The sequence below is a fragment of the Xenia sp. Carnegie-2017 genome, unplaced genomic scaffold (genome assembly GCF_021976095.1).
Source record: "Xenia sp. Carnegie-2017 unplaced genomic scaffold, XeniaSp_v1 HiC_scaffold_3, whole genome shotgun sequence".
Classification (NCBI taxonomy): domain Eukaryota; kingdom Metazoa; phylum Cnidaria; class Anthozoa; order Malacalcyonacea; family Xeniidae; genus Xenia; species Xenia sp. Carnegie-2017.
The window spans coordinates 6,578,445-6,606,244 of record NW_025813493.1 but is presented as its reverse complement, the minus strand read 5'-3'; the positions used below and the strand labels follow the sequence as shown (position 1 = coordinate 6,606,244).

Genomic DNA, 27,800 nt, shown 5'->3' with positions numbered 1-27,800 from the left:
CTTTCTATTAGCAATTGCAGACATTTTACTCTCATAATTGACAGATTGTATGTGCAAAGACAATCACAATTCATTCATAAATTTTCCCTCGCTTGAGAAATTGTACTTTATATCAGTATTCATGTCAATAATTTAAATCTGTAAAAAATTTTCCAAAATTCGGTAGCAGGACAAGTTAGTTCTTATAAAGCCTGTTTTCATAATTTCGCAGAAGCCCTATTGCTAATGTGCATTTAATATAGACGACGAGTGTTTTTAGAATAGACATGTTTCGGCGTCTCATGATGCCATAACCCATGATGCCAACCCATGATGATAACCCATGATGATAACCCATGATGATAACCCATGATGCCATAACTCATGATGCCAATCCATCTACCATCTTCAGTGTAAGTGAATTATACCTATGTAATACAAAGTTTATATAAAAGTTTATGCAAAGTTTATATGATACATAAATTATAAAAATAATGAAATGAACTTGGACTTGGGTTCAGCATTAAGCCACTACGACACAACTCAACGGACATTCTGGCAACATTCAAAAAAATCCACCAAACTATAAAACACAACATTCGCAATAAAGGAAACTACACGCATTTCAAAACAGAGCTGACAGGATACACATCGCTCACTCGTACATCTCATCTTATCACCCAACACCAGCTGACTTCAAAAAACATTGCATCCTTAAAAACATTCGCAACAATCCAAATATTATCATTCTCAAACCGGAAAAAGGACACGGCGTTGTGATCCTGGATCTTCAAATCTATGATAACTCCTGTCTTAAAATTACTAACAATACAGCAAAATCCATGTCACACTATGACGTGAAGCAAAACTGCAATGACTGTTAAGAAAAATTCTAAAGAAAGGCTCGATTAACAACAAAGTCTATAATGAAATCTTCCTCAGAGGTTCTCAACTCTCACGCCTCTATGGCTTACCGAAACTATACAAGAAACGAGCACCAGATCAACGACCGATAGTTTCAACCATCAACGCATACAATTATGATTTTGCTAAGTATTTTAGTTCTCTACTAACACCACTCGTACCAGATGACCACTCCACTAAAGATTCTTTCACTTTCCTCGACGACTTCTCATCTTTCAACCCATTCACCTCTTGTCACAATCTCTTCATCTCCTATTACGTTGAAAGCCTATTCACAAACATACCACCGACTAAAAACATCAACCTAGCAATTGACGCAATATCACAACCCCAGTATCACTATAAACAAGACGGACCTCACGCAACTGTTTTTGATAGCGACAGCGCAGACGCACTTTTTAGCCAATGTAAAATTTTATGACCAGACGGACAGTGTTGCGATGGGTTGTCCCTTAGCCCCCATACTTGCTAACATTTTCATGGGCTCACATGAACGAAACTGGCTAAACAATTACAACAACACTACACCACTATTTTACCGCAGTTACGTTGACGATATTTTTCATGTTTTTACTAATGAGACTGAGGCCATGAAATTTTATAATTATATCAACACACAGCACGCAAAAACATTAGATTCTCATTCGAAACTGAACAACAAGATCAACTGCCATTTCTTGACATTTTACTAACAAAATCTTATGACAGCTGTACAACATCTATATATCACAAACCAACATACACAGGACTTCTGATGAAGTTTCCATAATTTCGTGAGAGCACAATGGTTACAAGACATTTAAAATAGACGACAAATTTCTTTATACAAAAAACATGTATCGGCATACTCTATGCCATCTTCACTGCGAAGTGAATAATTATAGTAGGAAAAGGTTTCCTTAGCTGATTTCCGAAAATGGGAAAAGTTAACAGCTAAAGAACGTAAAGCTCATTTAGATGTAAATTTCCTCAATAATTGTCAATCCTTTGATGTCTTTCCAAAATTTATTTGTTTCCCACTACCGATCACTATAACATATTATCATGTAAACTTCCTATATCTATTCACTGAAGTTAAATGTTGACATATATCTATTCACGCGCTGAAGTTGGCATAAAGTAAGCCGAAACATGTTTGGTGTAAAGAAATTTGTCGTCTATTTTAAATGACTTCTGATTAGTCCAGTCAATCTACGACCAAAAACACTCTAAGCTTGAACAAATTTCCACAAAAGAAATTCCAACTGATTTTGGTACATTTGATATCCCTTTACAACATATCGAAAGTCCCACAAAATCCTAGCACGGCAACATCGTGTAAATTACGTTTTATTTGAGGCATTTGGATTGAAAATCTGAGCGACATGGAAACGAGGCTCAAAAATTAATGTTTTAGATTTTATCCTTTTAGAACACTTAGTAAAGCACAAATATAAATATTATAGATTAAAAACAAGTGGATAATGATATTTTGTAAATTAATTAATATTTTGTCCTTTATTTACGTCAAAATGCTGATCTTGCTGTTTTGGGTACTAATTTTCGCTGACTTGGTAGTTTTTTAGACAAACGCGTGTTTGAAGTACGTTTGTTTACGTATATTTTGCACGTGTTTAGATGGATATTTATTATATTTAATGTGACTTCCCTTTCAATACTTCAAATTGAAGCTTTGGCTCATTATTTGCATCAAAATGTGACGTTTCTTTGTTCTCCTCAAGGTAAGCAAAATAGATAAGTTGAAGACAATGAGTTAATGAATGTATTATTTAATAGCTAAGAACTATTACATTTTACAATGAATGAATACGTCAATATTGTGGGTCACAATAATTTAAGTTAAAACTAACAAGAGGGGGCTATAATTAGCGACCTAATTACCAAATACAATGTTTGCATTATAATACCGCGTTCAAAGCCATAGATACATTAGGGCTGTAAAATATCGCATAAACCAGTAAATAAAACCAGGCTTTTTTGTGTTGTCGAACACTATTTTGCTTGTGAATCATTATAGGATGGATCAAATTCTGCGTCAGTACTGTGCAATATGTAAAGAATCAATTGTGAACAACGGGGTGGCTCTAACATCTAAAGGGATAGATGGAATAAACCGAGCTAGTAAAGAAAGAGGCGATACAGTTGACGTCCGTGAAGGTGACAGCGTTCACATAGCATCTAGGAAACGATACACAAATCCATCATATATTTCACCAACCACCGCTCAAAAAGCGCAAATCAGGACGACCAATCAACAACACTGCCAACGATGCATTTTTAAAGGTAGCTCAATATTTAGAAAACATTGATGACCAAGTTACTGTATTAGATTTAATAAAAAAGATGGAGGAGTATTTGGCGGAGTTCGCGACTGATAGTACCGCATATAGCAACCGCTACATGAAAGAAAGGATTCTAGAGCACTTTGGGGATAATGTGGTTATCACAAATCAACCAGGCATGCCAAGTATTGTGACATTCAGAAGAACTGCTGCGTCTATACTAGAGGAATTTCACATGCAGCAGAAAGAAAATTCCAATCCTGAAGATGAGAAACTGAATGTTATAAGAGCAGCAGCAAAACTTTTACGTAGTGACATAAAATGTATTGAAACACCAAACGACATATATCCGTTAATCGACAGTGACATTGACAAAAATCTTGAATTCTTACCCCCAACACTTCAGCTTCTTCTTAATCAACTGTTTTCAGGAAAAGACACATCTCGGAAAGTAGCTTTTGTTGGTCAAGCGATTATGCAGTCAACTCGTCCTCGTGCTTTGCTTGCACCTTTACAGATTGGAATGGGTGTTTTACTCCATCACAGCTTTGCCTCGCGTTTCTTAATAGACACGCTTAATCATGCTGGTTTCTCTTTGTCATATGAAGAAGTCCTCTCATTCAAACGAAATGCAACCGTAAGCCAAGGACTACAATCCCGGATTATAATGGTGAGTTTACACAGTATGGTTTGGATAACCTCGACCATAATCTCCGAACTATCGACGGGCATGGTACATTTCATGGTACAGGGATAATTGCAATGGTAACACCAGGTACAAATAAAATAAGCCAAGTTCCAAGGAAAAAGGTTAAAGATCAAGACATCTTATCAACTGGTCAAATAGAAATTATACCGGTTTCACAACCAAGAAAGGCAACTTTAGACATCAAGTTTAAAGAGGTTACCATTGCCAGTGTAGAAGACCCAACAGCAAATCTGGATGTACTATGGAAATCATCATTGCTATTCAGAGATGTTAGTCGACCGAACTGGGGAGGATTTATGCAAAACCATCTCAAGGGGAAATACCCGGGCAAGTCATCTATACTCTTTTTACCGATGATTGACATGAACGCTAGTGACATTACCTGTATCAACTCTGCACTTTACTTTGTTTCCAAGCATGCAGAAGAACATGGAATTGAAAATCCTATCGTTACTTACGACCAGCCTCTTTGGCATAAGGCATTCTCGCTGATCAACACTGAGTCTCAAGACAGTAAACTGCGAAAGATTATTCCTAGACTTGGCTCTTTCCATACTTTGATGAGCTTTCTTGGCAGTATTGGTCACTTAATGGCGGGTTCGGGATTGAAGGAGCTGCTGGAGTTGATATACGCACCCAACGCTGTGGAACATATGCTCTCTGGAAAAGCTGTTTCCAGAGCTCTACGTGGTCATTTAATCGTCGACGCTGCACTTAACGCCTTACTATACACTTGGTGTACAAGTACCATGTTTAGATTCTACTGGTAAAATTCTTATAAATGCTCATGATTTCATAATATAAACTAACCATTTACTTGTTTTACGCGCAGATGACGCTGATTTTGATGAAGACATTGATGATAGTTCAAATATAACTGATGAATCTTTTCATGCTGCTTATGAAGGTGGGTGCTTTTTTATAGAAGAGACTTTTAATAAGGCATGGATTCATACGAAGTTGACATATCTTATAGATGCGACAAACACAGAAATCGTAGATGACATCATCTCAACACAAGACACGTCCAATGAAATTCAGCGCTTGGAAGGTAATACTATAGCACCAAAGAAGGGTCAATAACCCTTACTAACAAATAATAACAACATGCCATTTTTTTTGCTTTCCAAGGAGTGCCTGAAGACAATCAAATTGATAAAAACAAGAACCTCTTGAGTCAACTCCAAGACCTTTACGAAGACTTGATCGAGAAAAGAAAAAAAGCTCAAGAAGTGGCTGCTTCAAATAAGCTGAAAGAAATCGAGGAAAAGGTTAGCAACAGGCGAAGAGAGCTGAAAGCCAAAAGTCGAACCGCCACTCTTTGGCTACAATATCAAGAGATGATTGACATTGTGCGTGGATTTATTAAAGCTGAACGAACTGGAAATTGGGAGATGCACCTCCAAGTCCTATCAAGTATGTTACCATACTTTGCTGCATCTGGCCACAACCTTTACACAGAAAATTCTACCCTCTATTTACAATCTATGATGAATCTTAAAGATGAGTTTCCTGAAGTCTACAAGTCATTTTCAGATGGTTTCCATGTTGTCAGAAGGAGTGAACGTTACTGGGCTGGGCTGTCCACTGATTTAATTATAGAACAAGTTCTTATGAGAACTGTTAAAACCACAGGTGGCCTGACCCGCGGAAGTGGAATGACCGAACGGCAACGTGTCGTGTGGGTATTGTCTACTCCAGCATGTGCCCAGCTTAGCTCAGCTATGCAAGACCTCATTGGCATCATTTGTGAACACAGCGAACAAAACAAAGATATGTCCCAAAGTCGACAGAAAAGAGATATGGATGATACCATGCTCATACTTAAAACGCTTGCATCAGAAGGAAAGAATCCATTTATTAAAGAATCAGTTCTCAAGAATATAATGACAGGTGTAAACGCAGATGATTCCGTTGATGTTGATGAAGCTCGAAGTAAAGGAGAAAACATATTGTCAAAGATGGCTGGTACAAAAGTATGCGACTACACATTTACACGTAAAAATCAGGCCATTACCCTTGCTGCAGGCTCATCAGTAAAGATAAACGGAGTAAAAGTACATGTCGATACACAGCTTCTGTTTCAGAGGTTAGTCTTTGCATGTAATACCGTTGATGATTTAGAAGAAGTATTTCAATACGAGCTTTGTAGTTATCCAGCAGCCTTGTTCGATTCCCCGCTAACGTTGCAACAGCTTCAGAAGTCTAATCTTGCAGACACATTGTGGGAAATGCTGTCACCTGATGCTAAGGCCGGCCCGGTCGGCGAAACCAAATTCGTGATTGATGGAGGAGCTCTTCTTCATCGCGTACCATGGCGAAAGAAAGCAACCTTTCAAAAATTGTGCCAGAAGTACTGCCAATATGTGAAACAGAAATATGGGGCAGGAAGTTGTATTGTTTTTGACGGTTGTGATAACCCATCTACTAAGAACATGGCGCAACAACGAAGATCATCCGGAAAGGTTGGGGCAACAGTGTCATTCGAAGCTGACATGAAGATAACAATGAAAAGAGATGTATTCCTGGCTAATATACACAATAAGAAACGACTTATAACTACTCTTCGAAATTATCTGGACTTGAAAGGCTGTACTACACTCCAAGCCGATGGCGACGCTGATCTTCTCATAGTAAAGTCAGCTGTTTCAAGTGCCATGAAATCTCCTACCGTTCTTGTTGGAGATGATACAGATCTTCTTGTTTTAATGTGCTATTATGTCAAAGTGGATGAGGGATGTGGTCTTTATTTTCGTCCAGAACCAAAGAAAACAACTAAACGTAGAACGGAAAGAGTATGGAACATGAGAATAGTGAGATCAGAGCTGGGTGAATCTCTGTGTAAAAACATTTTGTTTCTTCATGCTATTGCTGGTTGTGACACGACATCCCGGCCATTTGGCCTTGGAAAATCGGCACCTCTTAAGAAATTCACAGATTCAAACTATTTCCGTGAACAAGCATCAGCATTTGAAGTTTTAAACGTCAGCATGAATACGGTTATCCAGAGTGGTGAAAATACCTTGGTCTGCATGTATGGAGGGAAAAAAGGCGAGACTGTTGACAGTTTGCGCCACAGGAAGTACTACGAGAAGGTGTGCACTAAAGGCCGAATGGTAGAGCCCCAAAGTCTTCCCCCAACATCTAGTGCAGCCAAGTATCATTCATTGAGAGTCTTTCTTCAAGTTAAGCAACGGCAGAGTCAAGACGAAGGATTGTTGATTGATGCATTTGGTTGGAAAATGTGTGGTTATGTTATCGTACCCAGAACAACTGATCTTCCAGCAGCTCCTGAAAACTTGCTTAATATGATACGATGCAACTGTACCACAAATTTTTCAACTGCAAGATGTACCTGTCGTAAAAATGGACTTCACTGCACAATGGCATGTGGTCAATGTAGAGGTACTGGTTGCACTAACAGTGGTGTTGATGTTGAAGATGATTAACAAAAGTATGAAATGACAGAAATGTCTTTGTAAATCAAAGTACACTATATCAACCATATGTAAATTTAGTGACACTCTTGTATTACTATGTAACCTAAAGGATTCCTTTTTTTCGGTCGTTGAAGACTTAACATGATTTTTAATAGCCACGCTGCAGATTTATATAATCAAATATGATATTCGTTAGGTCAAAGCAGTGTTATTTTGTAATTCTTGTTTATAGCCTCGTTTTCATGTCATAATTTCACAGAAAACATTATTTTACGAAATTGCCGGCCTCAGATCATGTGGGACTTTTAATATGTTGTTCTGTACATGAAAGGAAAGATATTTTTGAAGAGTGAGCTTTTGTGGGAATTAGTTCAAGGCTCAACCATAAATCTACTGGACTAGATGAACTATTTTAGTTTCGCACCGCTTTCATACAAAACCAGACTTATACGCACACTAATCAACAGAGCATACAAACTGGGCAATACTAACAATGGCTTTTAAAGAGACATAAAAAAACATCACATCCACGCTTTTACGAAACTCTTTCCCACTACACTTTACTAACGGAACCGTAAAACGATTCTCGACAACAAACAATGCGATAACCTCAAACTGGACACCGAAACTCCTGACACGACCGTGACGACCAACACAAATGAAAATTCCAAAATAACAACTCTATACTTCAAACTGCCATACATCGGAAATTACTCACGACACACACAGCGCAGACTTGCGAACATTATGAAAGGCTTCTGTACAGATATAGACAGTCGACTATTTTTCACATCATTTAAAACCAAAAACTTCTTCTCATTCAAAGACCCGAGCCCTGATTCAATTTAACCATTGTGGTGTATAAATTCAATTGCTCGGGATGTAATTCCCGATACATTGGCGAAACTTCGCGCCATTTATCCACCAGATACAGGGAGCATACCACAACTGACAAAAACTCTCATATCTACCTACACCTTCTTAAATCTCACTCATGTAAAACCAACTATTCACCTTTTTGCTTCAAAATCATCGACACTGCAGACACCTCATTCTCCCTGAAAATCAAAGAAGCACTGCACATTAATGAAACTAACCCTGACCACAATGTTCAAATAATTTTAAATGAATAAGACGGGAACAATATAATTGTTCTTAGCAATTTTAAGATGATTTAAAAAGTGGCCCTTGTCAGTGGAATTCACGGTTGCAGTCAAAATTTTCAAAAAGTTGTTAAATGAAATTAAAAGAAGGTGTATGCAAAAATATGCTTAATATTACTAAAGCATAAAAGTTCGTATGTTTTATATATGATATGCATCTTATGTTTGTGTGAATTTTTTTCTTATTATAAAAGCTTACTAACACTCACACTCATTGAGTGCAACACAGGCCTTGAAAAGTTATTAGATGACTTTGTAGCCATGCTCAATAATTGGGATTAGGTGTAAGCTTTTTTACAAACGTTGTAAATGTTACATCCAAATTCTTAACTGATTTATGAACGTTTTTTATCGTAACAGAAGTTAACGAATGTCGGTTTTATCCTTGTGGCTGAGGAGGCAGATACGTTAATACCGTTAGTTCTACGGATATAAGTCTTTATTTTTTTTAAAATATCTGTTGTGATAGCACTTCTATTTTGCTATGGAAAGAGTGCAGCCACCCCTATTTAACATCATTGTCGTAGACTGCAACGAAGCATTGATTGGAGGGACTGGTCTTGAGTGTTTGCGACTGGCTGCCTGTCTTTATTGCCGATGTTGTACGATAGTGGGACACACTATCATACAATATTAGACCTGCGTAGGTTAGGATTGTCAACAGTAGCAAAAACAACGGCCGTTCCATTCATCGCCATTATTTTACCAATTTCGCACTAAGCTTAGTTGCTGAACCATGATTTTCGCTGGGCTTATCGCTTCTGATCTTTTAGAGGCTACCAACATGTACGCACTGCGCGCCTATTTTTACTAATTCGTCGCTAGCGCAACATGCAATATTTCATCCGCGTTTAATGAGTATAGCGTGAATCAGATTGCACTCCTAATAAAATTACGTCATTGGAATTAAGGTGTTGAATAATTTAAACATTAAAAGGAAACTTTTTGTGAGATGTTTATTTTTTGCAATCAGTAATAAATTTTCCTTGTCCCACAATTCATTGTTTTCCTTTCTACAATCTGAATAAAAAACAACGTAACAAAAGAGACATTTTTTTGCAGAAAGCGTTTTTTTTGTAGAAACTGCTTGAATTAATTTAAGAGAACGTTTTTGCATTCAATGGAAATTTAATATTATTAATACGAATTGTAGAAATATCATCATTATTCTAGAAAAATTGCTCAAAACTATAATCTAATGATGTGTAACTATACATATTGCACAATGGGTGTGCCTAAACAACTTAAACTTGACATTATGTTAATAAGACACAAACATACGTAGTACGCCACAATTTATGACTGAAAAATGAAAAATTATGTGCAGGTACTTTGCTTTTATGCATTCAGTGAAAACGAAAAAACACTTTACTGTATGATGATTGTAACTTATGAAAATTTAGGTGGTAAATTTTGCTCTGAAAATGTTTACGGAGGGGGTCACAACATTAATGTGTCTTTTTTGTCCTTATTTTCTGCATTTTTGAGAGAGGAAAGTGAATGAATATGTTGAAATGAACTAAATATGTTAACACATGAGAAACTAAAATCATGTGAAATGGGATGCATAAAGATAATTACCTAAGAAATTAGCTTGGTTTGAATTTGATGTACTTTAGAAAGTTTCATGTTAAGTTAAGTAAAAAAAAATCATCAAAATTTGTGTCCCCGTCTACGTATATAGTTCATGTATAAAGACAACTACCAAAGAAACTTGCCTTGTTTAAATATGATGTATTTAGAAAGTTTCATGTAAGGTTAAAAAGAAAAGGGGTAAAACGTATTATAATAAACTCTAAAATTTGAACAAAAGTTGCATATAGACAATATTCCTTTTTTAGCTTATAGTATCTTATCTTTGATCAGAAATTAACATCTGCAGTGCAAATTTTCCTTTTAGTTTATAGAGACACTTGAAATAGTTGACCAATTTGAATAACGTCAACAAAAACATATTTTTTTTCCCGTGGTGTTTTTATAAGGAATTAAAGTAATTCGTTCTGTTATTTTCAATGTAAATGGTATTTCTTGGAATTGTTGAGACGATATTTTTGTTGCATATTTTTTCTGACACTAAATTTCTGCAATTATGGCTCTTCATCCCAAAGTTAATGAAAACATCATGAAAATTTGTGTCCCCGTCTCCTGAAAAGTACTTGTCTTGTGTTGATGTCAAAAATCAAAAAGCCATTATAACTAGCTCTTTAGGACAAGACAATTTCTGATTCAGTTATATTTTATCTAAGCTGCTGTTTGAGAAAAATAAAAAACAGCTCATCTAATTTCAAAAGAGAAATTTCATTGATAGCCAAATTGCTTCTTCAATGGTAAGTAAAGAAAACATAAAGAAAACCTAAAATTCAGAGCCTATCACATAATTTAAGAACAATAGCTTTTATTGATTAAACTTCCTTATCAGGAACATACATTTCATTTATCAAAGTCATGCTTATACGTAGTCCAACAGATAATCTAACACAATCTTTATGTTATAAAGTACTTAAAGCATTATGAAACATTTTTGTATGTTTTTTAAACATTTTTGGTAGTTTAGAGTAGCGCAGTCATGCATCATATATACATAGCTGCCATATAGTAATTTGACTAATCTAAAATTCTTTAAAAAAAATTTTACCGTTTCGCAAATCTTTTTATTATTTTATATTTATCCTTATGATGAAAACAAAAACAAATTGATTGATCACAACCAACGATAAAGTTCTACTAATTGATTTTTATGAATGTCTGCAAATGTTTTATATCTTATTTTCATTGATACGCCAGAGGAAATAGTAGCTAAATCAAAAATATTTAGAGCAACCATCATTAAGTATTTTTCAACACAGTCTCAAGCTTAAATAGATGAATAGCATCAATTGACAAAACGGCTTAAATAGATAATAATCATCAATCCAAGGGAAACTCCGTAACTATCCAAATTCAATACGTTTTGCGCACCCGCGAAAAGTTAACATGGCGGAAAAACGACCAAAACGTAAGAATTCACCATATTATAGATATTGCTGTTCAAAAGGAATGGAATCATTGTGTATTAAATTAGGCAAATTTTAACTACAATTAAGCTATTATTTATTCTACCTTGATATACAGCGTGTAAAAGAAGAAATCCGAGACTCTGGAGAAAGTTCTGAATGATGGTTTAGCCTTGTTGGCGAAAGAAAAGGATCAAAATGTCGGGGAAAAAGCCTTCTCATTTTCGCTTAGTGCAAGTTGGTTGTAAGAGGTTGACCCACACGCCTTACCGCTGCCGTCAAGGATCAATTAAGCAAAATGGTAATGTTAATATTTAGTATTTATATTAAAATTTACTATCTTCAGTAGTATGTTGAGATTGTTGTTCTTGTTTGCAATTTTATGCTAAATAATATGTAGTATGCATGTGTAACTACATCATGCTATGAAATTTTGTACTTGAAATATTGACTGTACAATTTTGCTGCTTTAAATCATATATGGCTCAAACAATTTTGTCCAGTGTCCTTAGCAGATTTCACTATTTAGTTTCTTATGGGTAAGCAGAAAGACAACTGAGTAAACTGTCATTACATTACCATGCATGGTTGTACCTAAAACTGTTACAGGTCAATGTTGTTTAAGTTAGGTACTGTATAAGAAATTGCATTGTAAATTTATATTAGATAACCAGCAGTATGATAGCTCTGTGGCTGATGACTTTCAAGTAAATGATGAACACAAGCAAACAGACGTTGATATTGGTAAGCATCAATGTATATGTATAATATTAAGTTTAATGTAATAGATTTGTCTAATGATTGCTCATGCTTGAAATGCTTTTGGTAAAACTAATAATTGCATTTGAAATCAATAATTGCAATAATTTGTTGAAATGCATGTATGTAGCTCTATCCACTTTGATATTGAGCACCTTTATTTGAAATTGTCTTAGATCATATACCGTCTCATTTAATCAGAAATTGTCCACAACAAGCTCACTCAGCTAACAATTTTTAATTTCTTTACTGGTGAAATTTTTTATAATATAAGTCATTATTGTTTTGTAGAGCTAGAGAATCTTATATTTGAATGCAGAGGACTTTTGGCTTCAGAGAAAGAGGATGCCAAGAAATGGTCTGATCGCATGGAAGAGCTTCATTCTCTTTGGGAAAATAATAGATCTACCATATTGAAACCTTGATCCAATGTGAATCAGTTGATAAAGGCACACCATGCTTCAATTGTGGGGAATCTCCAGGCTTGATAAAGTGTCATCAGTGTGGTAGTAACTGGCCAGTCTGTGTTGAATGTGATAGGAAAATTCATGAAAGAAAGCCATTCCATGATAGACATGGGTGGATGGGTAATCATTTCAGACCACTTCAGCCATCACATTCATTGGATAAAATGGACAAATAATTGAAGTTGGTATGTCATGTAAATATGGTAAAAGTATGTTAAATGTCATATGCACTATGCTAACTGATGTCAAAATCAACCTACATATGTAGCTACTTATAGGTATATAATTTGGGGTGATATAATTCTATTATTTATACAAAAAGGTTTTATCTCCCAGTCTAATGATGAAAATTTATTATATTTGTTTCTTAGATTGCTATGTTTCTTTGCATCCTGTCCAAAAGTTTTGTCATGGCTGCTCTAGAAAATCAACCTTTCACTCCGTGCCCAGTAAGGACATGCTGACTATTTGTACAACACAAGGTAATGTACAAAGTATTTTATACTTGCAATGTTGAACATGCAAAATTTTGTGTTTGCTCCAATAAAATGTAATCTTATTGAACCGACAACTGTTGACATTAATCTTTAAACATTTTGATTTCCTTCTTCATCAGTGTTGTGAAGGACTACTATATAATTTACTCATTAATTTACTGTAGTATTCTTCTTACATACTGTAATAGTTACATGTATACAGTAAACTGCCATCCTATGTACATAATGTCTTTTTAGTTATCATGTTTATTAATCTTTTTCTATTGTTAGGTCGCTTTGACATAAACAGTACTTCATTCAAGTGTGTTTCTTGTTCAGCATTCTTGATGCCGACACTTGCAGATATTCTTGGTAATGGCTACTGGCCAGCAAATCCAAAGTCTTTAAATGTGTTATTTTCACAGGATTTACTTCTGCTGTGGAACACAATGCAAAAGAGAATGCCAGGTTGTTCTGAGTCCAGTTTTATTAGATCATTGGAAGACATAAGTGTTTCAAAAGGAATGGTGCGTACATAAATACTTTGTGTGTATGCCACATTACTAAGTGTAAACTCTCAGCATTGTACATAGTTTTTTGTGTAAAGCAATTACCATTGTCACTAGTGTTATGGAAAACATCCAAATTCATGAAAAATGTATATGTATGTGTGGCAAAAGTCTACAATTTTTTTCTATGTGATTTCTACTTTCTTTCAATTTTTAGTTTGGATCAATAAATCCACGAACGTTCACAAAAGCCTTTCGAGAATGGCAATATTTTAATTATGAGGTGGAAAAAGCCCAGGGAAAAGAGTGGATGTTTTGTCCTAGTTGCTCATCCAACCAACACTCCTGTCATGTAGATGACAACATGAAGTTATACCGATATAAACATTCAGGAAGGTATTATGTCAAACTCTGCAATTTTTACACATTCTAAGGAGCCTTTCATAATGTAAACTCTTGTTTTCTCTCTTTTATAGAGAACAAAGTCAGTCTTACTATGGAGATCTTTTTATTTCTTCGAATGAACATGTTTCAGCGCATATTAGAAAGGTTTATTCCACTCCCCAAGTTCGGGTAATTTGGAGGTCATGCTTTGCACTGATGTTGAAATGTTTTGTACAGTTCAGTACAATACACCATTACATGAGTAAAGTTCTTTTCATTATAACTCAATACTTACCCTTTTGATAATGATATTTATTCATTATTATTGGTTTTGCATTTTGGCTATTGTATTCATTGTAATAAATAATAAAATCGACAGTTTAGCCTTTTCTGAATCAATATATAAATGTTCGTTTTCCACGATCATGGTTCGAATTTGAATCTTTTGTGTTACAGAACTTTTCTGATGACGGGAAATGTGGTGAAAGTAATTGGCGAGCTGCTGGAAATAAAGGAAAACGAAAGAGTCGTCTAGACGAAACAGGACTGGAAATTGCAGGTTGCCGGCATGCAATTGCTCAGTGGGCTGTAAACATGTTTCGCGGAGAGATTTATGGCTACTCTAATTACATCCATGTTCACAAAATGATTCCAAACAATGTTAAATACATTTGGCAAGATATCATATGTAAATATTGGAAGTGGGCAGTGAAGGCATCAAAGTCGGATGAGTCAAATGCTCACGAAATAAAACCTGCTTTATCTGTGATGCATGCCAAAGCACATAATTGGACATGCCAGGTACACTGGTATCATGTGTTTTTATAATGAATGCTGGCTGTGTACTTATACGTATATCGATGTTCACTCTCAGTATTGTCTACTCAGACATTAATGAATTTCTTATAAACAAGAATTTCCAAACTCGTCTTATTTTAAGGTATTGTGGGAGGACGGTGGCAAAAGGTTCTGCATATTCCACAGGAGAGGAAGTTGAGCAGATTAATAGTTACCTTTCGAGACTGGCCAACACTACAAAGTACATGTTACCCGAGTGTAAGTGTTACTTAAAATAAGTTTATAAAATATGTTTAATTATATTGTAGACTTTATTTGTTGGATAGAACGATTATCCATATAACGTAGCTATCGTCCACGTTGGTCTCAAGTTACTGGAACATTTTTTATGGTTTTCAATTGATGTGTCATGCTATGTATGTGCTTTTTTGACAATTTTAGCAAGAGAAGAACTCATAACTGAACATGCTCTTGCGTGGAATAAACGGAAAATATGTGATCTGTCCAGCTCCTCTGCAAGAGATATGCAAAGGTTGCTTCTCAAAACTATTTTGTACATGCGGCCAAATAACGCTACTAACAGCCGTCATCCTGATAAGTTATTTTCTTTTTAGTATATAGAAGCTCAAGAAAATACAAGGAAAGAACTTGATGAAATGGTTTCTGGCGTAAATCTCTCTCGAACCACGTTGATTTCTTGCAGTGGAAGAGTGAAGTTCAACGTATTGCAAAAGGTAACCGGGTTTTACTTGCTGGCATAATTTAATACGACTGTGCAGTATATCATATTTTTTTTCTGTTTCTGTAGAAATGGAAAGCTCCTTCTTCACGTATTTAGCCGAAGAAGAGGAATTGTACGTTTTGACCTCCTCTTTAACCGATACCTCTTTATTGACATCAAATGTAAACATCTCGTGTGTTGAGACTGAAGACTATCTTTCTGCCCTGTCAAAAAAGATAATTCAAAGATACTCCACCGTTGAGGATAAACGTAAAAGAGTTAAATCACTGACTGCCAAGCTTTGTCGTGATATAACCGCCGATGTACTGCTTGATAGAGGAAAAAAGTTATTTTTGGAAAGTGCCTTGAAGTGTCTTAAGAATGAACTAGAAATGTTGTCTTTTGCCATAGTACAAAGGAAAGCAAGCGTTGTAAAATTGGGAAGTATGTTTTTACATATACACGTATATTACTACATAAGAGGAGTGCATTTGTTAGCAAGAATCCATACTGAAGTCATTGCAAATTTAAGGCAAAAATAGATTGTTTCTTATTTAGTATACTTACCTGTTTCTTTTTGCCTGTAGACTCAGCAAAAGCAAGAACAAAGATAAGACAGAAGATGTCTAGTGATCAGAAAAACATTGACAAAAAAAATGCGCATATTCAACGTATTACAGTTTGTTGTGCATGGTCAAGAAGAAACAGTAAGACTCGACGAGTGTTCTCTGGTTGATGGCATGTTTCCCTGGACTCTCAATGGTGTGTACCTAAAACATATTCTGTAAATTCCAACATGCCTTAAGTAAGAACTTAAAGTTACTTAAACGTAATGTTATAAAACATCTTTATATAGAAATTTCTGTTCGACTGAAATGTAAAATTGTTGACAAGTTCGAACATTTAGAAAGACTGGAGGAGGAGTTAATTCTTATTAAGCAAGAGATGAGTAATTATTTGCGATATTACAAAGATATCGTTATTCCAAAGTTGAAAGCGGAAGTAAAGACATGGAACAAAGTCTAAACTCAGGTATGTATAATGAAAGTCACGTATGTACTGTAAAAGAGTCCATGTGCTCATTTTAAACAAATCATTGTAAGACATAAGCTTTTAGATTTTTGAGCTTCTCAAATTTTCAACACGTTTTGTAGAAAGAGTTTCAGTGAAAGACACTAGGGAATGTTTGTCAAATGAAAGAGTTGAATCTGAGGTATATACATATAATCTTCCGTTAAGCACCACGAATATGTATGGAGAAAATAAACAATAAGTCGTGCGCAACAAACATAATGAAGGAACCTTAGCGTACATAAAATGTTTTTGTGGAAGAAACCAAATGCCATGTAATCTATTATTTTTTTAGAAATCCTTGTATGCTTCTTCGTCTCATAAATCAAGACGTGTTATTTTGGGTGAGATAGCTTTGCGATACAAGGGTATAAACTTTGCAAAGCAACAGCTAGACCTTGGATCCAAGCACTTCTCCTGTATTAACAGTCGCGATGTTTTGGATACTTTAGTTAGCAATGAGAGTGATATTGAAAGCTACAGCGACAATGAAGACGATGATCTTTTTTGATGACAATGGTTCTGATGATAAGATCGATGATTGCTAATGTTGCTAGTGATAAATGACTTGTTATTAAACTTGTATTTGTACTGTATGATAACAGAATCCAGCTACAATGAGTGGGTGCAACCATGAAACCCCTGCCTTAGAGCAGCTAATACGGGTCATAATTATCATTCCGGGGACTGGAAGCATTGTTATCCATTACTGATATGATCTGTTGCAAAAACGGGAAAACGCCATAAATTATCATTTGTAATATTAAAAGTGAAACGTGCATTTTGAAAAGTCCTTAAATATTCTTATTATGATTTTTCTTTTATCTCAACATTGCGCGAGGTTACACGTTTGTTTTGGTCTAGTGTTATCTTTTATTGTTGATTTTTTGAAACGTTCTATTCTTGTTACATAAATCAGTTGTAAAACCATGGTGTAAAATTAAAGTGCAATTTTTTCCTCGTTGTATTGAGCTGTTAGTGCTTTACGGTTGGGTTTGTGGGAGTGGGTAAAGATATAGAACATTAAAGCTGAAAAGTTGGGTAGTAGATTTTCAAATACAATACACCTTACACAGTATACACACTATACGCTATATTTGTATAGGCATATACATTATACCTTTATAGTGCGTATAGTGTGTATAAGTGTGTATAATTATTGTATAATGTATTATAATGTCTATAGTGTGTATAGGTATGTGTGTATGATGTATTGTATAGTGCGTATAATTAGACTTACTGTGTAAGGTGTATTGTATTTGAAAATCTACTACCCAACTTTTCAGCTTTAATGTTCTATATCTTTACCCACTCCCCACAAACCCAACCGTAAAGCACTAACAGCTCAATACAACGAGGAAAAATTGCACTTTAATTTTACACCATGGTTTTTACAACTGATTTATGTGTAACAAGAATAGAACGTTTCAAAAAAAAAATCAACAATAAAAGATAACACTAGACCAAAACAAACGTGTAACCTCGCGCAATGTTGAGATAAAAGAAAAAATCATAATAAGAATATTTAAGGACTTTTCAAAATGCACGTTTCACTTTTAATATTACAAATGATAATTTATGGCGTTTTTTTTGCAACAGATCATATCAGTAATGGATAACAATGCTTCCAGTCCCCCGGGAATGATAATTATGACCCGTATTAGCTGCTCTAAGGCAGGGGTTTCATGGTTGCACCCACTCATTGTAGCTGGATTCTGTTATCATACAGTACAAATACAAGTTTAATAACAAGTCATTTATCACTAGCAACATTAGCAATCATCGATCTTATCATCAGAACCATTGTCATCAAAAAGATCATCGTCTTCATTGTCGCTGTAGCTTTCAATATCACTCTCATTGCTAACTAAAGTATCCAAAACATCGCGACTGTTAATACAGGAGAAGTGCTTGGATCCAAGGTCTAGCTGTTGCTTTGCAAAGTTTATACCCTTGTATCGCAAAGCTATCTCACCCAAAATAACACGTCTTGATTTATGAGACGAAGAAGCATACAAGGATTTCTAAAAAAATAATAGATTACATGGCATTTGGTTTCTTCCACAAAAACATTTTATGTACGCTAAGGTTCCTTCATTATGTTTGTTGCGCACGACTTATTGTTTATTTTCTCCATACATATTCGTGGTGCTTAACGGAAGATTATATGTATATACCTCAGATTCAACTCTTTCATTTGACAAACATTCCCTAGTGTCTTTCACTGAAACTCTTTCTACAAAACGTGTTGAAAATTTGAGAAGCTCAAAAAAATCTAAAAAGCTTATGTCTTACAATGATTTGTTTAAAATGAGCACATGGACTCTTTTACAGTACATACGTGACTTTCATTATACATACCTGAGTTTAGACTTTGTTCCATGTCTTTTACTTCCGCTTTCAACTTTGGAATAACGATATCTTTGTAATATCGCAAATAATTACTCATCTCTTGCTTAATAAGAATTAACTCCTCCTCCAGTCTTTCTAAATGTTCGAACTTGTCAACAATTTTACATTTCAGTCGAACAGAAATTTCTATATAAAGATGTTTTATAACATTACGTTTAAGTAACTTTAAGTTCTTACTTAAGGCATGTTGGAATTTACAGAATATGTTTTAGGTACACACCATTGAGAGTCCAGGGAAACATGCCATCAACCAGAGAACACTCGTCGAGTCTTACTGTTTCTTCTTGACCATGCACAACAAACTGTAATACGTTGAATATGCGCATTTTTTTGTCAATGTTTTTCTGATCACTAGACATCTTCTGTCTTATCTTTGTTCTTGCTTTTGCTGAGTCTACAGGCAAAAGAAACAGGTAAGTATACTAAATAAGAAACAATCTATTTTTGCCTTAAATTTGCAATGACTTCAGTATGGATTCTTGCTAACAAATGCACTCCTCTTATGTAGTAATATACGTGTATATGTAAAACATACTTCCCAATTTTACAACGCTTGCTTTCCTTTGTACTATGGCAAAGACAACATTTCTAGTTCATTCTTAAGACACTTCAAGGCACTTTCCAAAATAACTTTTTCCTCTATCAAGCAGTACATCGGCGGTTATATCACGACAAAGCTTGGCAGTCAGTGATTTAACTCTTTACGTTTATCCTCAACGGTGGAGTATCTTTGAATTATCTTTTTTGACAGGGCAGAAAGATAGTCTTCAGTCTCAACACACGAGATGTTTACATTTGATGTCAATAAAGAGGTATCGGTTAAAGAGGAGGTCAAAACGTACAATTCCTCTTCTTCGGCTAAATACGTGAAGAAGGAGCTTTCCATTTCTACAGAAACAGAAAAAAATATGATATACTGCACAGTCGTATTAAATTATGCCAGCAAGTAAAACCCGGTTACCTTTTGCAATACGTTGAACTTCACTCTTCCACTGCAAGAAATCAACGTGGTTCGGAGAGATTTACGCCAGAAACCATTTCATCAAGTTCTTTCCTTGTATTTTCTTGAGCTTCTATATACTAAAAAGAAAATAACTTATCAGGATGACGGCTGTTAGTAGCGTTATTTGGCCGCATGTACAAAATAGTTTTTGAGAAGCAACCTTTGCATATCTCTTGCAGAGGGAGCTGGACAGATCACATATTTTCCGTTTATTCCACGCAAGAGCATGTTCAGTTATGAGTTCTTCTCTTGCTAAAATTGTCAAAAAAGCACATACATAGCATGACACATCAATTGAAAACCATAAAAAATGTTCCAGTAACTTGAGACCAACGTGGACGATAGCTACGTTATATGGATAATCGTTCTATCCAACAAATAAAGTCTACAATATAATTAAACATATTTTATAAACTTATTTTAAGTAACACTTACACTCGGGTAACATGTACTTTGTAGTGTTGGCCAGTCTCGAAAGGTAACTATTAATCTGCTCAACTTCCTCTCCTGTGGAATATGCAGAACCTTTTTTGCCACCGTCCTCCCCACAATACCTTAAAATAAGACGAGTTTGGAAATTCTTGTTTATAAGAAATTCATTAATGTCTGAGTAGACAATACTGAGAGTGAACATCGATATACGTATAAGTACACAGCCAGCATTCATTATAAAAAAACACATGATACCAGTGTACCTGGCATGTCCAATTATGTGCTTTGGCATGCATCACAGATAAAGCAGGTTTTATTTCGTGAGCATTTGACTCATCCGACTTTGATGCCTTCACTGCCCACTTCCAATATTTACATATGATATCTTGCCAAATGTATTTAACATTGTTTGGAATCATTTTGTGAACATGGATGTAATTAGAGTAGCCATAAATCTCTCCGCGAAACATGTTTACAGCCCACTGAGCAATTGCATGCCGGCAACCTGCAATTTCCAGTCCTGTTTCGTCTAGACGACTCTTTCGTTTTCCTTTATTTCCAGCAGCTCGCCAATTACTTTCACCACATTTCCCGTCATCAGAAAAGTTCTGTAACACAAAAGATTCAAATTCGAACCATGATCGTGGAAAAACGAACATTTATATATTGATTCAGAAAAGGCTAAACTGTCGATTTTATTATTTATTACAATGAATACAATAGCCAAAATGCAAAACCAATAATAATGAATAAATATCATTATCAAAAGGGTAAGTATTGAGTTATAATGAAAAGAACTTTACTCATGTAATGGTGTATTGTACTGAACTGTACAAAACATTTCAACATCAGTGCAAAGCATGACCTCCAAATTACCCGAACTTGGGGAGTGGAATAAACCTTTCTAATATGCTCTGAAACATGTTCATTCGAAGAAATAAAAAGATCTCCATAGTAAGACTGACTTTGTTCTCTATAAAAGAGAGAAAACAAGAGTTTACATTATGAAAGGCTCCTTAGAATGTGTAAAAATTACAGAGTTTGACATAATACCTTCCTGAATGTTTATATCGGTATAACTTCATGTTGCCATCTACATGACAGGAGTGTTGGTTGGATGAGCAACTAGGACAAAACATCCACTCTTTTCCCTGGGCTTTTTCCACCTCATAATTAAAATATTTCCATTCTCGAAAGGCTTTTGTGAACGTTCGTGGATTTATTGATCCAAACTAAAAATTGAAAGAAAGTAGAAATCACATAGAAAAAAATTGTAGACTTTTGCCACACATACATATACATTTTTTCATGAATTTGGATGTTTTCCATAACACTAGTGACAATGGTAATTGCTTTACACAAAAAACTATGTACAATGCTGAGAGTTTACACTTAGTAATGTGGCATACACACAAAGTATTTATGTACGCACCCTTCCTTTTGAAACACTTATGTCTTCCAATGATCTAATAAAACTGGACTCAGAACAACCTGGCATTCTCTTTTGCATTGTGTTCCACAGCAGAAGTAAATCCTGTGAAAATAACACATTTAAAGACTTTGGATTTGCTGGCCAGTAGCCATTACCAAGAATATCTGCAAGTGTCGGCATCAAGAATGCTGAACAAGAAACACACTTGAATGATGTACTGTTTATGTCAAAGCGACCTAACAATAGAAAAAGATTAATAAACATGATAACTAAAAAGACATTATGTACATAGGATGGCAGTTTACTGTATACATGTAACTATTACAGTATGTAAGAAGAATACTACAGTAAATTAATGAGTAAATTATATAGTAGTCCTTCACAACACTGATGAAGAAGGAAAAATGTTTAAAGATTAATGTCAACAGTTGTCGGTTCAATAAGATTACATTTTATTGGAGCAAACACAAAATTTTGCATGTTCAACATTGCAAGTATAAAATACTTTGTACATTACCTTGTGTTGTACAAATAGTCAGCATGTCCTTACTGGGCACGGAGTGAAAGGTTGATTTTCTAGAGCAGCCATGACAAAACTTTTGGACAGGATGCAAAGAAACATAGCAATCTAAGAAACAAATATAATAAATTTTCATCATTAGACTGGGAGATAAAACCTTTTTGTATAAATAATAGAATTATATCACCCCAAATTATATACCTATAAGTAGCTACATATGTAGGTTGATTTTGACATCAGTTAGCATAGTGCATATGACATTTAACATACTTTTACCATATTTACATGACATACCAACTTCAATTATTTGTCCATTTTATCCAATGAATGTGATGGCTGAAGTGGTCTGAAATGATTACCCATCCACCCATGTCTATCATGGAATGGCTTTCTTTCATGAATTTTCCTATCACATTCAACACAGACTGGCCAGTTACTACCACACTGATGACACTTTATCAAGCCTGGAGATTCCCCACAATTGAAGCATGGTGTGCCTTTATCAACTGATTCACATTGGATCAAGGTTTCAATATGGTAGATCTATTATTTTCCCAAAGAGAATGAAGCTCTTCCATGCGATCAGACCATTTCTTGGCATCCTCTTTCTCTGAAGCCAAAAGTCCTCTGCATTCAAATATAAGATTCTCTAGCTCTACAAAACAATAATGACTTATATTATAAAAATTTAACCAGTAAAGAAATTAAAATTGTTAGCTGAGTGAGCTTGTTGTGGACAATTTCTGATTAAATGAGACGGTATATGATCTAAGACAATTTCAAATAAAGGTGCTCAATATCAAAGTGGATAGAGCTACATACATGCATTTCAACAAATTATTGCAATTATTGATTTCAAATGCAATTATTAGTTTTACCAAAAGCATTTCAAGCATGAGCAATCATTAGACAAATCTATTACATTTAACTTAATATTATACATATACATTGATGCTTACCAATATCAACGTCTGTTTGCTTGTGCTCATCATTTACTTGAAAGTCATCAGCCACAGAGCTATCATACTGCTGGTTATCTAATATAAATTTACAATGCAATTTCTTATACAGTACCTAACTTAAACAACATTGACCTGTAACAGTTTTAGGTACAACCATGCATGGTAATGTAATGACAGTTTACTCAGTTGTCTTTCTGCTTACCCATAAGAAACTAAATAGTCAAATCTGCTAAGGACACTGGACAAAATTGTTTGAGCCATATATGATTTAAAGCAGCAAAATTGTACAGTCAATATTTCAAGTACAAAATTTCATAGCATGATGTAGTTACACATGCATACTACATATTATTTAGCATAAAATTGCAAACAAGAACAACAATCTCAACATACTACTGAAGATAGTAAATTTTAATATAAATACTAAATATTAACATTACCATTTTGCTTAATTGATCCTTGACGGCAGCGGTAAGGCGTGTGGGTCAACCTCTTACAACCAACTTGCACTAAGCGAAAATGAGAAGGCTTTTTCCCCCGACATTTTGATCCTTTTTCTTTCGCCAACAAGGCTAAACCATCATTCAGAACTTTCTCCAGAGTCTCGGATTTCTTCTTTTACACGCTGTATATCAAGGTAGAATAAATAATAGCTTAATTGTAGTTAAAATTTGCCTAATTTAATACACAATGATTCCATTCCTTTGAACAGCAATATCTATAATATGGTGAATTCTTACGTTTTGGTCGTTTTTCCGCCATGTTAACTTTTCGCGGGTGCGCAAAACGTATTGAATTTGGATAGTTACGGAGTTTCCCTTGGATTGATGATTATTATCTATTTAAGCCGTTTTGTCAATTGATGCTATTCATCTATTTAAGCTTGAGACTGTGTTGGTATTTTTAAGTCATTTTAAAGAGGAAAAATGCATGCAGAGCAAATGATACATATCTCGTCTCTTGTTTGTTCTGCTACAATTGTTCAATATTGCAGAATATTTTTGACAGATTAAGAACGCCTTTTAATTGTCTGAAATAAAATATTTGAAGAAGTAAAAACTTTTTAGTACTGAAAAGTTGCATTCTTCAATTTATTCTTTAGACGTTTTTCTCTTTAGCAGTTCTGTCAAAATGCTCATAAATTCCATTCAATTCAGAATTTATATAATTATGGGAGCCGAACTTCTTTCTACGACTGACAGATGTTGCAAAACAAAATATAATGCATTGCTTAACGGCCTCCCTTTCTGTAACTAGACGACATGTAGTTACAGAGAAGCCAGTGAGTCTGTTAAACACTAAGCAACAGACTATTTTGCACTCAGTTTGGTTGGCTTAATTCCTATTCATCTGGTAAACTAAATTAACATGAAGAAATTCGAAATTAACCTATTTTAAATTTTTTCTAAACTGCTCTTGGTGAATTTCATACTTTGCGTCATTTCCTTACAGTGGACATTGAAATGTATTATTTCTGTCTATGCTTTCGTTTCCTAGAAACCTCCCTTCTATTTATTTAAAACAAGTTCTACGCTGGTGAACTCTACTTATATAAATTGTTGTGAACAAGTGTCATTATAATGAACAATTTGTCTGATCTATTGCAACAATATTTAATCATCATGAATTTTCTGAAAGCAAACGTGAAAATCCTTTTTGGAGAAGGAAGCTAAAATGTTATATCACTATAAAAATCAATACTTGATTTATACAAAAAAAGGTTAAGAACAAACTGATTATATGATTGTATAGATGATTAGCCTTTTATAAAATAAAGTGCATGTTTCTACTACGAAAGCTTTGAAGAAATTAATAATAGTCTACCTTCTAACAAATAGAAAACAAAGATGATACCAAGCTCAACAAAAGCGTTTCTTGGGACTCTTATAATCCTGTCTATTAGTGTGCATATAATAAATAGTAATGATGACATATCAATCTGCAAGAAAAGCTTAGAGGCAATAAAATATAACGTAAAAGAATGGATGGAAACCTGCGTTGATAAAAATGGCAATGACGATAACACAACTGCGTGCAAGGAAGTAAAACAGTATAACAAAGAAATGATGCAAATGCAAACAGAGATGTGTTTTTACAAAGGTATAATCTTTAGATTTGACTAATTTCCATAGTTTCTTGTTCATAGCACTAAAAATAAGGTGCAATGTGCAATAATAATAGGTAGAAGTTATGCAGCCAATCTAATTTCAGTTAGTAGTAATATTTCTACAATGAAAAACTCTATCTAAAAACACTATTTCTACTTCTCACCCAATATTAGGATCCTAAAGTCTATAAAAGTTTGCATTCTTCTATTCCACTTGCATCGTTGTTATTTATTTATTTTTTATTATTTGTGTAGGTGTTTATCCAAAGCCATATTTTATTATTTTGAGCTTTGATCAAATATTTTCTTTTGATTCTATTACTGGAGATATTCATGTCAGCACCATTAATGGCTCCATAAATAGTAGTTTTGACCATGCATCAAGGTATAATGACATTGAGATTGATGTAATTGAGAATATGTTTTACTACATTAATGATAAGGACATTGGACGGGCAAATTTTGACTTAACTGGAAACGAAATTTTTGCGGAAAATGTTTGCGTTCATGATATGGCAGTTGACTGGATTGGTCGTCGTATCATTTACGTTAACTCCACGAATATTATCTACCAAATTTATCTGAATAAAATAAATACGAGTGCTATGAGGCTTCAACCAGGCTTACAATTCTCTTGCATTGCATTTGACTCAAAACATGGGTAAGGCAATTTTAAACTTTTTCTTGTTAATTTGCAAACGAATCAAGCTATTTGAGATTCATTTTTGGTGTTTTTACTGTTAGATTAACCAAACAGAACTGAAACACAGTGTGATAGTTGTATGATCATCTTAATATTTTTTGCTTTTTTTTGTGCACACTGTAGCTCTATCAACAATAAAACACCCTTGATAATATTAATTGTTAAAAATTCAAACTAAATCTTTCAAAAGATTAAGGGTTTTGTTTTGTCACTTTTCGATTGCAGGTCGTCTATCTCAAGGAGATAATCCATTTGAAGATTTTTAATAGTATAAAATAAATTTTCTTGTTTCCGTCTCAAATATTGAGTTACACATGAACTTTTTAATCGGAGTAGGTATCATATTGTACCACATAAATATATCAAATGGTAATGGTCTTGTTAACTGTTAAAATATTTTATATGAACATGCTCATAGTAGCTAATTCAGTTGTTCATATGCTAAACAAAATTTTTTTATCGTGTTAAAATTTCAAACTAGTCTTGTACCTGTAAACAAACAAAGTCTATTTGTCAAAATGTCATCAAAGCAAATTATGTTTTGGTCAATGAATGAATAATTTACAAAATGAATTTACCTTACTGCAATTCATACATATTTCAATCTGCTTATTTTTCGTTTGTTTTAGTAGTTAAAAACACTGTAGGAATAAACATATTTTTCAGGTATCTCTTCTTGGCGGAAGATACAGAACGTGTCATTTGGATATGGAACATTGCCAAACATAAACATTGCATTTTGTCAGTTCCTCTTAAGTCAAAAGCAAATGATCTAACAATTGACATGGATAAAAGAAATTTTATTGGCATTTTCTAATGGGAGAGTGTTTTCTAGTGATTACAAAGCACAAAATTTGATTGGCTTTGGAATATTAGGAGGTCCCATGGTAATATTTGAGAATTTTCTTTACTTCTTAAATAGTAAGAAAGAAAGCATCGTAAGTGTCCATAACACAACTGATCAACGTAAGAATTGTAAATTTTTCTTTCCTACTGGCAATGGTCGTTATAGTTTGGCAGTAATACATAGCATTACCGCAAGACTAAACGGTAAGCTACAACACGATCAATTATTTCCATGAATCAATCAATCAATGCATAAATCAATCGGTCAATCAATCAATTTGCTAAAACTCTCACATTCAAGTACCTAAAATAGATGATAAAAAATTGAAAAGTGCAGGATCGAAAATTGTTCTGTGTTATACACAGCAAAAACAATATATTTGTAAAGAAATTGATAATGACACTGTTAAGAATGATACTTGCAAGAAAGCACGGTTAATGCACAAGTAAATAAAATAAGCCATTTAAAGAACAAGTGACAAAAGACATTCAAGTCCAAGGTGATGTAGTTTATTATAGTAGCAATTACGAATCGTCTTCCTCAGACTTGCAAAAATATACACAAATCTTTTGTTTTTGGTTACATACTGAGGTTGATACTATCTTTTGATTGAAGTATATAGTAAATTTAAAAGCCATGATTAAATATTACTTTTCATTCATCTATAGCGACAAACACTTTTCTATTTCCTTTGTGTAGACCAAACA

The 27,800-nt window shown here is 34.4% G+C and overlaps 3 protein-coding genes and 5 long non-coding RNA genes across 9 annotated transcripts; 5 read left to right on the top strand and 3 right to left on the bottom strand.

Moving 5' to 3' along the window:
- The first annotated feature begins 11,705 nt into the window (after nucleotides 1-11,705).
- On the top strand, nucleotides 11,706-12,653 carry LOC124454534. Its single transcript, XR_006951491.1, has 3 exons — nucleotides 11,706-11,791; nucleotides 12,157-12,234; nucleotides 12,541-12,653. It is a non-coding gene; the product is annotated as an uncharacterized LOC124454534 (long non-coding RNA).
- Nucleotides 12,654-12,877: 224 nt separating this feature from the next.
- LOC124454533 lies at nucleotides 12,878-13,709 on the top strand. The gene is made up of 3 exons (XR_006951490.1): nucleotides 12,878-12,901; nucleotides 13,088-13,198; nucleotides 13,484-13,709. It is a non-coding gene; the product is annotated as an uncharacterized LOC124454533 (long non-coding RNA).
- Nucleotides 13,710-13,872: 163 nt separating this feature from the next.
- Nucleotides 13,873-14,913, top strand: LOC124454135. The gene is made up of 3 exons (XM_047004943.1): nucleotides 13,873-14,097; nucleotides 14,178-14,274; nucleotides 14,542-14,913. Exons 1-3 carry the CDS (start codon nucleotides 14,012-14,014, stop codon nucleotides 14,911-14,913), a joined length of 555 nt encoding a protein of 184 aa, XP_046860899.1. The 5' UTR covers nucleotides 13,873-14,011.
- A 650-nt stretch (nucleotides 14,914-15,563) lies between these two features.
- LOC124454531 lies at nucleotides 15,564-16,596 on the top strand. Of its 2 annotated transcripts, XR_006951488.1 has the most exons (4): nucleotides 15,564-15,617; nucleotides 15,692-16,048; nucleotides 16,192-16,366; nucleotides 16,461-16,596. It is a non-coding gene; the product is annotated as an uncharacterized LOC124454531 (long non-coding RNA). The 2 variants fall into 2 exon arrangements; XR_006951487.1 differs by lacking the exons at nucleotides 16,192-16,366; nucleotides 16,461-16,596 and having other exon boundaries at nucleotides 15,692-16,143.
- Nucleotides 16,597-16,609: 13 nt separating this feature from the next.
- On the top strand, nucleotides 16,610-17,176 carry LOC124454532. Its single transcript, XR_006951489.1, has 3 exons — nucleotides 16,610-16,636; nucleotides 16,759-16,817; nucleotides 16,971-17,176. It is a non-coding gene; the product is annotated as an uncharacterized LOC124454532 (long non-coding RNA).
- A 1,142-nt stretch (nucleotides 17,177-18,318) lies between these two features.
- Nucleotides 18,319-19,651, bottom strand: LOC124454530. The gene is made up of 5 exons (XM_047005320.1): nucleotides 19,623-19,651; nucleotides 19,308-19,481; nucleotides 19,037-19,213; nucleotides 18,853-18,911; nucleotides 18,319-18,699 (listed from the first exon to the last, which is right to left on the bottom strand). The coding sequence occupies exons 2-5, from the start codon at nucleotides 19,444-19,446 to the stop codon at nucleotides 18,448-18,450; spliced, it is 627 nt and encodes a 208-aa protein (XP_046861276.1). The 5' UTR covers nucleotides 19,447-19,481; nucleotides 19,623-19,651; the 3' UTR covers nucleotides 18,319-18,447.
- Nucleotides 19,652-19,718: 67 nt separating this feature from the next.
- LOC124454529 lies at nucleotides 19,719-22,786 on the bottom strand. Its single transcript, XM_047005319.1, has 10 exons — nucleotides 22,769-22,786; nucleotides 22,472-22,582; nucleotides 21,955-22,190; nucleotides 21,576-21,754; nucleotides 21,399-21,495; nucleotides 20,786-21,130; nucleotides 20,526-20,644; nucleotides 20,251-20,342; nucleotides 20,049-20,167; nucleotides 19,719-19,975 (listed from the first exon to the last, which is right to left on the bottom strand). The coding sequence occupies exons 2-7, from the start codon at nucleotides 22,494-22,496 to the stop codon at nucleotides 20,585-20,587; spliced, it is 942 nt and encodes a 313-aa protein (XP_046861275.1). The 5' UTR covers nucleotides 22,497-22,582; nucleotides 22,769-22,786; the 3' UTR covers nucleotides 19,719-19,975; nucleotides 20,049-20,167; nucleotides 20,251-20,342; nucleotides 20,526-20,584.
- Nucleotides 22,787-23,016: 230 nt separating this feature from the next.
- Nucleotides 23,017-25,440, bottom strand: LOC124454528. The gene is made up of 4 exons (XR_006951486.1): nucleotides 25,430-25,440; nucleotides 23,877-24,051; nucleotides 23,434-23,511; nucleotides 23,017-23,129 (listed from the first exon to the last, which is right to left on the bottom strand). It is a non-coding gene; the product is annotated as an uncharacterized LOC124454528 (long non-coding RNA).
- Nucleotides 25,441-27,800: the final 2,360 nt, after the last annotated feature.

Bases quoted from the DNA above. Each gene is read 5' to 3' on its own strand.
- LOC124454529 (XM_047005319.1), bottom strand. From the start codon at position 22,496: ATGCTGACTATTTGTACAACACAAG. The intron at 22,191-22,471 runs GTAATGTACAAA...TTCTATTGTTAG, and splicing joins GACTATTTGTACAACACAAG to GTCGCTTTGACATAAACAGT. The intron at 20,645-20,785 runs GTACACTGGTAT...TCTTATTTTAAG, and splicing joins CACATAATTGGACATGCCAG to GTATTGTGGGGAGGACGGTG.
- LOC124454135 (XM_047004943.1), top strand. From the start codon at position 14,012: ATGTTTTGTCCTAGTTGCTCATCCAACCAACACTCCTGTCATGTAGAT. The intron at 14,098-14,177 runs GTATTATGTCAA...TCTCTTTTATAG, and splicing joins CGATATAAACATTCAGGAAG to AGAACAAAGTCAGTCTTACT. The intron at 14,275-14,541 runs GTAATTTGGAGG...TTTGTGTTACAG, and splicing joins ATTCCACTCCCCAAGTTCGG to AACTTTTCTGATGACGGGAA.
- LOC124454530 (XM_047005320.1), bottom strand. From the start codon at position 19,446: ATGTCTAGTGATCAGAAAAACATTGACAAAAAAATGCGCATATTCAAC. The intron at 18,912-19,036 runs GTATGTATAATG...CACGTTTTGTAG, and splicing joins GGAACAAAGTCTAAACTCAG to AAAGAGTTTCAGTGAAAGAC. The intron at 18,700-18,852 runs GTATATACATAT...TTATTTTTTTAG, and splicing joins ATGAAAGAGTTGAATCTGAG to AAATCCTTGTATGCTTCTTC.